Source organism: Orycteropus afer, unplaced genomic scaffold (genome assembly GCF_000298275.1).
Source record: "Orycteropus afer afer isolate SDZICR_OR568_19922 unplaced genomic scaffold, OryAfe1.0 scaffold00674, whole genome shotgun sequence".
Lineage (NCBI taxonomy): Eukaryota > Metazoa > Chordata > Mammalia > Tubulidentata > Orycteropodidae > Orycteropus > Orycteropus afer.
In genome coordinates, this window is record NW_006922261.1 from 313377 (window position 1) to 322799 (window position 9423).

General features: G+C 39.6%; 1 protein-coding gene across 1 annotated transcript in view; it reads left to right on the forward strand.

The window, feature by feature from the left end:
- The window catches only part of PLP1 (proteolipid protein 1), a 14672-nt gene extending 13621 nt beyond the window's left edge, over nucleotides 1–1051 (forward strand). Inside the window, exon 7 of the mRNA XM_042783105.1 lies at nucleotides 980–1051. Coding sequence (XP_042639039.1) covers nucleotides 980–1051 — 72 coding nt within the window. The remainder of the gene's footprint in view (nucleotides 1–979) is intronic.
- The last annotated feature ends 8372 nt before the right edge of the window (nucleotides 1052–9423 follow it).

Here is a 9423-nt window from a genome sequence, read left to right on the forward strand (position 1 = left end):
ACCAGAAGGCTGGTGGTTCAAACCCACCAGCCACTCCTCGGAAGGAAGATTGGGCAATCTACTTCTGTAGTGACACTGGCTCAGAAACCCAAGGAGGGGTCACTATGAGTTGGATCAACTTGACAGCAGTGAGTTTGGGTGTTTTTTTTGTTGTTGTTGTTAACTTAAGGGAGCTCTGGTGACAGTGCCTAAGGCATTTGGCTGCTAACCAGAAGGCTGGCGATTCAAACCCACCAGCCGCTCCTCAGAAGGAAGATGGGGCAATCTACTTCTGTAGAGATACCACCTCAGAAGCCCAAGGAGGGGTGGCTATGAGTTGGGGCCGACTTGACAGCATATAACAACAACAACGACAACAATAATGCAATCATAAGTCCCAGATCCTACTGAGATGTTACAACACAATGTAGTACACTCAGTGTGCAGATTAAAAACCCAAGACACTGAAGAGTGAAGCAGCTTATATGAAATCAATAAGCCGATGACAGGACAAGGATGAACTCGCAGAACTCCTAGTCCTTACAGCTTGGGCTTTTGTACAGAACTGTGTTGCTTTTCACCTTGTAAAATAAATTGATGTATTAAACAGAAGAGGGCTGTGCTGCACGGTGTGGCTATGTGTCTACAACAAGTGTCCGATGACTCCAGTTCACTCAGACATGTGGACGACCATGTTGAAGCCCATGTATTGTTCACTTCCCTGATAAAAACTCAGTGCTAGACTGAGCATATATGTGGAATAGGTCCTTGTTGTATTGATTCTCTGGGCCTGAGCCATTGGAAGGCAATGTCTCAGAGAGGATTTCTAGTCAAGTAAATGGAGAGACAGCCTGGGATATACTGCTCTTTGCAGAGCACACATTTCGTCCTTTATTTGGTTGTGATTTTATATCTACCCTTCCTTGTTCCCAAAAGGACTTGAGGAGGCAGAGCTTCCTTCTTTTACTCTCACTCATATTCTCTCCTCTGTTCCCTACAGCTCACCTTCATGATTGCTGCCACCTACAACTTTGCTGTCCTCAAACTCATGGGCCGAGGCACCAAGTTCTGATGTCCTGTAGAAACTTCCCTTTCTCTAACAGCGAGGCTCTAACCACACAGCCTACAATGCTGCGTCTCCCATCTTAACTCTTTGCCTTTGCCACTGACTGGCCCTCTTCTTACTTGACGAGTGTAACAAGAAAGGAGAGTCTTGCAGTGATTAACGTCTCTCTGTGGACTCTCCCCTCTTATGTACCTCTTTTAGTCATTTTGCTTCACAGCTGGTTCCTGCTGGAAATGGGAAATGCCTAAGAAGATGACTCCCCAACTGCAAGTCACGAAGAAATGGAGGCTGTAATTGAATTTTCAAGTATCTCCTGAGGACCAGGAAGTGCTTTCTTCTCACAGGGCACTTTCACTGATGGAAAACTAAGTGGAAAGAAAGATGCTCAGGTAGAGAGAAGGAAATTAGTTGGTCCGCTTGCCATCTAGAAGGGCCAAATGTATTCTCCTTGGTATATAAAACAGAGAACTCATTCCTGTCTCCCTATTACCACTGAAGATAGAAGAAAAAAGAATGCCAGGAAAACGCTAAGAGCATTTGCCCAAATCTGCCTATTGCAGCTGGGAGAAGGGGGGTCAAAGCAAGGATCTTTCACCCACAGAAAGAGAGCACTGACCCCGATGGTGATTGACTACTTAAACCTTAACTCAGCCAACCCTACTTATAGCGTAAGAGAGCATAGTATCTGTGTAGACAAAGGGGGCACCTGGCCCTATACCTTGTTAGGGAAGAGAGTATTGTCAGTATCTTCTTATACTCCTTTTCCTTTATAACAGCTACCATGACAACCTTATGGTTTCCAAGGAGCTGAGAATAGAGGGAAAACAGCTTACATGAAAAAGACTGGCCTAAGGTGCAACAGTTGCTGGTGGCTAACAGTGTAACCTAAGAGGGCCCTCTAGTAGACAAAGGATAGGTAACTCTTTGATAGCGTGTCACTTTTTTCAGTTAATTCGTTGTGTACTCTGGCCTCTGTTATATCTTCACAATGGTGCTCTTTTCATGGGGTATTGTCAATTCTGTCACAGTAAGTGATTTGCTGATCTTGATTTGTTTCAGAATGGTGCACATTTCATGTTTCCCAATTTGTTTGTCACTTGTAACAAGTTTGGGGTTGTACCAAAAAGGTCTGGAGAAGGATTCTTTGATTCTGATTCTTAAATGAAAATTAGAGTTTAAGCATCACGAAGGATATTTAAAATTGGTCAGTTCTATGCATATTTTGGAATTTCCTACAAATTATTCTGCCCTCTGCAGGTTTGGTGAACCACAATTTGAATAACCTATTTGATCATTCCAGCTAGTGGGAGATAATTTGATTTGGTAATGTTATTTTGTGTGTTAAAGGGTCAGGTTTAACATAAAGGTTATTTTCTCTGGGTATAGATCATGTAACAGAAAGGACAGGTAGAAAGAATTTGAAACCTGAATGGCTCCCAGATTTCAGTCTTCTCTTCCTGTTTCTGTTAACTCTAGGTTTAAGAGTCTGATTCAACTATCTTTATTTAAGGAAAGATTTTAAGGGTATGACTGTGGGTCTTCTGTTGTAACAGTTTTTTTCCCCCCTGAAGTGGTTTCAGCAAGGTTTAAGGAGATGTAAGATCTTTACAAAAAGACATTTGGTATTTTTTTTCAGACCAGTATACAAGATAAGCTTCCAGGCTGCATAGAGGGAGGAGAGGGAAAAATTCTGTAAGAAACCAATCAAGATCAAGGAAAGTGAAGTAATCCATGCCTTGTGTTTTGTTTTGATTTAATAACATAACAAATAACCAACCCTTCCCTGAAAACCTCACATGCGTACATACACACATATACACACACAAAGAGAGTTAATCAACTGAAAGTATTTCCTTCATTTCTGATATAGAATTTCGATTTTAACACGCATAAATATAAACTTTTAGAAACTTATCTTACAAAATGTATTTTATAAGATTAAAGAAAATAAAATTAAGAATGTTCTCAAACATTGTGTCCTTTGAGTGAATTGTTCTCTTTGACCCCATGATAACCAAAAAATAAATAAATAAATAAATAAAAACCAAACCTGTTGCCATCAAGTTGATTCTGACTCATAGCAACTCCATAGGACAGAGTAGAACTGCCCTATAGGGTTTCCAAGGCTATGATCTTTACCAAAGCAGATTGCCACACCTTTCTTCTGCAGAGCCACTGGTAGGTTCAAACCACTGACTGACCTTTCAGTTAGCAGCTGAACATTACCACTGTGCCACCAGGGCTCCATTGACCTCACAATAGAAACTCTAATAATTGTACCTTTTATTTTGCCTACTCAAAGAGCTTCCTTATTTTTCCCATCATTGAAGTTATTCTCTCAATAATATTCTGAAATAAAGAGAAAGTAAACAGATCACTTCTATTGTATAGTTGATGATGCAACGAAATAGAAGTAAAGTAAATTATCTAAAGAAACCCAGTAAATACATGTTCAAACTTGGACTTGGACTAGAACTCAGGTCTTTGGATATCATTGTATTGCCTGTTTTAAGATTTGTTTTCTCTTTAGAAGTTGGGTTTCAGGATGTTCTGCTAATTCTGAGTCAAAAAAGGTTACTTCCTCGGTATGATAATGGTGCCCCAGTCCCTGGTGTGTTTAGGATTGTTTATTGTTACCTTTTCTTTGAATTGTTTGCATGTTCATACATGAATCATATTTAGTTTTATCTGGAAAACACTGAATGAGAGGTTTAATGTAGAGGCAGAGCAGAGACGAGGGAATGTAAATTTAAATAGGCTATGGTGGGGCAGAATTAAAATCAATCAGAGACATAGACACCTACTACCCTTGATGGCCAGTCTACTAGTACACCTGGAACATAGCATCAGAGCCCTGTCACAACCCTAAGCTAGAATTTACCATTCTTGGGCAACACTCTAATGGCCAGCCTAAAGAAAGCTGACTTAACATTAGCTGTAAATTCCTTGTCCCATAGTTGCAGCTGGCAAGGAACCTGATTAGAGAGAAAGGAGACTAACTGGGTGGTAGAGGGACACATCATTCAGACATCAGTTAAGTAGCTCCATTCAAAAATACTTTGAATTTAGCCATCTGATTTCTGCTTCCTCACAACTAATATTCTGCAAGCAAGTCTGGCCAGATGACTTTTAAGACAAAAAGAAGAAAAATATGACATGGATTTATTTTTAGACACTGGCAAACAAGGACACTGCACCATATTTTGAGAATTGATTCAGGGGCTACAGAGTGAATGTATTTTTGCCTCAGAGGAACTGAATGCCAGTTCCCAAGAAAGCTGTGTTCTCCATCTGCCCTCATTTGGCTCTGCCCTCAGGGATCAATCTATAGATGGAGTTTCCAGGCTCTCAGAAGCTGAGAGCATCTCCAGTCTATCAATTGAGCCCATTGTTCTTAGCTCTCCCACACATCATAAACCTCCCTTCTCTGAACTGAAAGAGCTCTCTTTGTGTTTAGATCAGCCAAAGACCAAGATGCAGCAGTGTAAACAAGAAACATTTTCTCACAGCATCAGTTGTATTGCTTTTCTTATCTTCAGGGTCAATATTGAGTGCAGTCTTGCAGGAGGTAGAAGCTTAAGCTTTGTCCTGAGCAACATATATTCGTTCATTAATTCACTGCACAAACATTTCTTGAGCACCTACTAAACTTTTTGCTAAACACTGGGAGTTTCAAGTTTGAGGGTGGGTTGGATACAAAGGTGATGAAAACATGATCATATACTCAAGGATCTCACTCATGCTCAGTCAAGGCAAAGAGGTCTCCCAGGGTGGACCTGAGTGGAGGCAGGGAGCATGCAAGAAACAATCTGACCTGCTGACTGCAATGGACATCTGAATTCCCCCCTCAGTATGTGGGAGAGGTCATGGGTAAGGGCCATGATTTCACATGGCTTGGGTTTTCTAGGGCTCTGATAAAAACAAAACTTCAATTTAGAGTCCTGACAACTTGTGACTTATTTTCTCTGTGTTACCCAGCCTCTTGCCTTACATGTGACAGCATTTATGCACACACTGGCACAATGCATGTGCGTGCTTCCACCCACTCAGTCATTTGAGGAGTCAGAGGGCATATGGATAAGGATTTAAATAAACACAGGCTATTCAGCTTAGCTTGTCCTCTCCACCCAGGCTAAATCTGAGAAGCCAAGGAAGGCTAATATAAGATATAAGGTTTTCTCTCTTTGAATTTCCTTACTATTAGCACAATGTATCTATTTTGACATTAGCCATTAGCTTAATGAATATTAAGTAACAAATGGAAAAAATATTCATTCTCATATTTTTAAAAATAATCAATACCAGGCCTTTTCCTACATCAATAAGCAGGCAAAGAAGTCAAGTCAACATCTACAATTGAGGAAGTGTTCTCCTTGTTGAACGACTTGCTTTGGAATGAGCAGCCATGCTCTTCAATAGTTTTTTTGTCCTGCAAAATTTGGTATCTATGGTATTTCTTTCTGCTCTGGTACTACTTTATGTCCTTTATCTCAACAAAAGAAAAATAAGGTAAAGTCATGACTATTTTTCCAGAGTATGAAAAAGCCAAAGGAAACCCAAACTTTGCATCTTATTCAAACCTTCAACAAATATTTATTTAACAAATTCTATGTGCCAAGTATTTTGGTAGGTGCTGGCACGTACAGCAGTGAATTAGACACAATCTCCATCCTCATGGAGCTCAGTTAAAGACAAAAAGTGTTAGGTAGGAAGATAGGAAGCATGATGAATGAGACTACCATCCCTTGACAGGAAAAGATAGAATTAAGGAGATACTTGTACAGTCCCATGAGACACAAAGAGCCAAGTTAAGAGAAGACATAAGTATGTGAGTCTGTATATAGAGAAAGGGACCTGATGTGCTATTGGTATTTGGGGTCAAAAAATATTAAATGGTTTTTAATTGTTCAATGAACTAGTTTCACTGATAATCCATATATTATGTGGAATGCTACCTTTCAAACATCAAAAGGGAAGATCCCAAAACTGGATTAAGAGGGTCACAGTATTAAAACCAAACAACCTAACTTACAATCTGAAAATTTATAGTGAATCTAATTCTAATTGATTACTTCTGCTCATTTGTAGAGAGATTTTATAAAAGAAGGGAAATGTGCTCCTTGCAACCAAAGTACCTTTCCATTCCCCAGAATGTGGTGGTTGTTGTTAAGTGTTGTCAGGTTGATTCCAACTCATAGTGACCCTATACACAATAGAATGGAACACTGCCCCATCCTGTGTCATCCTTACAATTGTTGCTATGCTTGAGCCCATCGTCATAGTCAGTGTGTCAATCCATCTTGTTGAAGGTCATCCCCTTTTTTGCTGACTTTCCACTTTACCAAACATAATATCCTTCTCTAGGAACTGGCTCCTTCTAACAACATGACCAAAGTATGAGAAATGAAGTCTATCTATTCTTCCTGCCTCCAAGATAGATTAATTTGTTCTTCTAGCAGTGCATGGTATTTTCAGTATTCTTCACCAACACCATGATTCAAAAGTATCTACTCTTCTTCAGTCTTCCTTATTCATTGTCCAGCTTTCACATGCATATAAAGTGATTGAAAATACCATGGCCTGGGTCAGACACACCTTAGTCTTTAAAGTAATATCTTTGCTCTTCAACACTTTTAAAGTATGAAATGCAACAAATTTATGCAATGCAATATGTCTTTTGATTTCTCGACTGCTGCTTCCAGCAGATGTTGATTGTGGATCCAAGCAAAATGAAATCCTTGACAACTTCAATCTTTTCTCCATTTACCAAGATGTTACTTATTGGTCCAGTTGTGAGGACTTTTTTTTTTTTTAATGTTGAGACGCAATCCATATTGATGGCTCTAATCTTTGATCTTCACCAGTAAGTGCTTCAAGTCATCTTCACTTTCAGCAAACAAGGTTGTGTCACCTGCATATCACAGGTTAATGAGTCTTCCTCCAATTCTGATGCCACATTCTTCTTCATATAGGCCAGCTTCTCAGATTATTTGCTCAGCATACAGATTGAATAAGTATGGTGAAAGGATATAATCCTGACACATGCCTTTCCTGATTTAAAACCATGAACTATCCCCTTGTTCTGTTTGAACGACTGCCTCTTGGTCTATGTAAAAGTTTCTCATAGCACAGTTAAGTGTTCTGGAATTTTCATTCTTCACAATGTTATCCATAATTTGTTTGGATCCATGCAGTCAAATGCCTTTGCATAGTCAATAAAACACAAGTAAACATCTTTCTGATATTTTCTTTCAGCCAAGATCCATCTGACATCAGCAATAATATCTTTCATTCCACATCCTCTTTTGAATCTGGCTTGAATTTCTGGCAGCTCCCTGTCAATGTACTACTGCAACCATATTTGAATTATCAATCAGTGGGGAAGAACATGCTTGGCATTTCTCAAACTGAAAGAATTGAAGAAAAAAATTCAAGCCTTGAGTTGCAACATTGAAGGATTCTATTGAACAATGCAGGAAGTATGCAAAGAAGATAGAAGGAATACACAGTCATTGTACCAAAAAATAATTGGTTGATGTTCAGCCATTTCAGGAGGGACCATATGATCAAGACACAATAGTATTGAAGGAAGAAGTTCAAGCTGCATTGAAAGAGTTTGCAAAAAACAAAGCTTCAGGAATTTATGGAATATCCACTGAGATATTTCAATAAAAGGATGCAGTGCAGGAGGCATTTACTCATCTATGCCAAGAAATTTGGAAGACCTGGTCTACTGAATGGAAGAGATCCATATTTGTACCCATTCCAAAGAAAGGTGATACAGCAGAATGTGGAAATCATCAAACAATATCATTAATATCACATGCAAGTAAAATTTTGCTAAAGATAATTAAAAATTGTTGCCACAGTACATTCACAGGAAACTGCCCCAGATATGAATTTGGTAAAATCTCATTTGATTTAAAATATGAAACCAGCCCACATTAACAACAACAAAAAAAAAATATGAACAGAAACATAAATATTATCCTATATGCAAATAGGGAGCTCTGGTGGCATAGTGCCTAAGGCACTTGACTGCTAACCAGAAGGCTGGCAGTTCAAACTCACCAGCCACTCCTCCAAAGGAAGATGGGGCAATCTACTTCCATAGAGATACTGCCTTGGAAACCCAAGGTGGGGTTGCTATGAGTCAGATCTGATTCGACCACAGTGAGTTTGGTTTTTTGGTTTGGATATGTAAATAACATTATATTGTTATCACAAGCTAGGGATGATCTTTGTAAACCAATGACTCAGCTAATTGTTGCTAGAAAAAAAGCCCACATATCAATTTTCCTAAAAACAAATTAATCATTTTCTGTAGACATTCTCAATTTCTTACTTGTGAAGAGTGTGAATAATCTTATCAAGCAAATGCTTCAGGATATAGTCTCCAGCTAGTGTATCTGGGAGAGCACAGGAGTCAATTACATTTCTCAAAGACAGGTGGTTTATGGGTGCTTGCTGAGTTCTTTGCTTTATCTTTAATAGTTCAGGTGGTTACATCCACTTATAATTATTTTCAGGTTAAGTTTTTTTTGACAACAAAAACCAGTTGCCATTAAGTTGGCCCCAACTCACAGTGACTCCAACTTATGGTGACTCCACATGTGACAGAGCAGCAATGTGCTCCATAGGGTTTCAATGACTGATTTTTCAGAAGTAGATTGCCAGGCCTTTCTTCCAAATCACCGCAGAGTGGACTCGAACTTCCAATCTTTTGATTAACAGCCTAGTACATCAACCATAGGAGCTCTGGTAGCATAGTGCCTAAGGCACTTGACTGCTAACCAGAAGGCTGGAGGTTCAAACCCACCAGCCACTCCTCGGAAGGAAGGTTGGACAATCCTACTTCCGCAGTGATACCGCCTCAGAAACCCAAGGAGGGGTCACTATGAGTCGGGGCCGACTCAACGACATATAACAACAACAAACAACATCAACCATGGGAGCTCTGGTAGCATAGTGCCTAAGGCACCTGACTGCTAACCAGAAGGCTAGCGGTTCAAACCGACCAGCCACTCCTCAGAAGGAAGATGGGGCAATTTACTTCCTTAGCGATACTGCCTCGGAAACCCAAGGAAGGGTTGCTATGAGTCAGGTCCGACTTGATGGCACATAGCAACAACAACAATATCAACCATTTGCACCACTCAGGGACTTCCAAATTGTTTTAGTCATATGTTATGATACAGAATTTTGATGGGCTATTTGTCTCTGTGTGAAAGAAGATTCAAAATAACTCTGAAGAGAATCTTAGCCCTATCTATAGATAGCCATACCTCCAACAATCCACTTACTGAGCACTCTGAAAAGTACTTTATTTTTATGATCTCATTTAATCCTCACATCAGTCCTACAAGGGAGAAGCAACT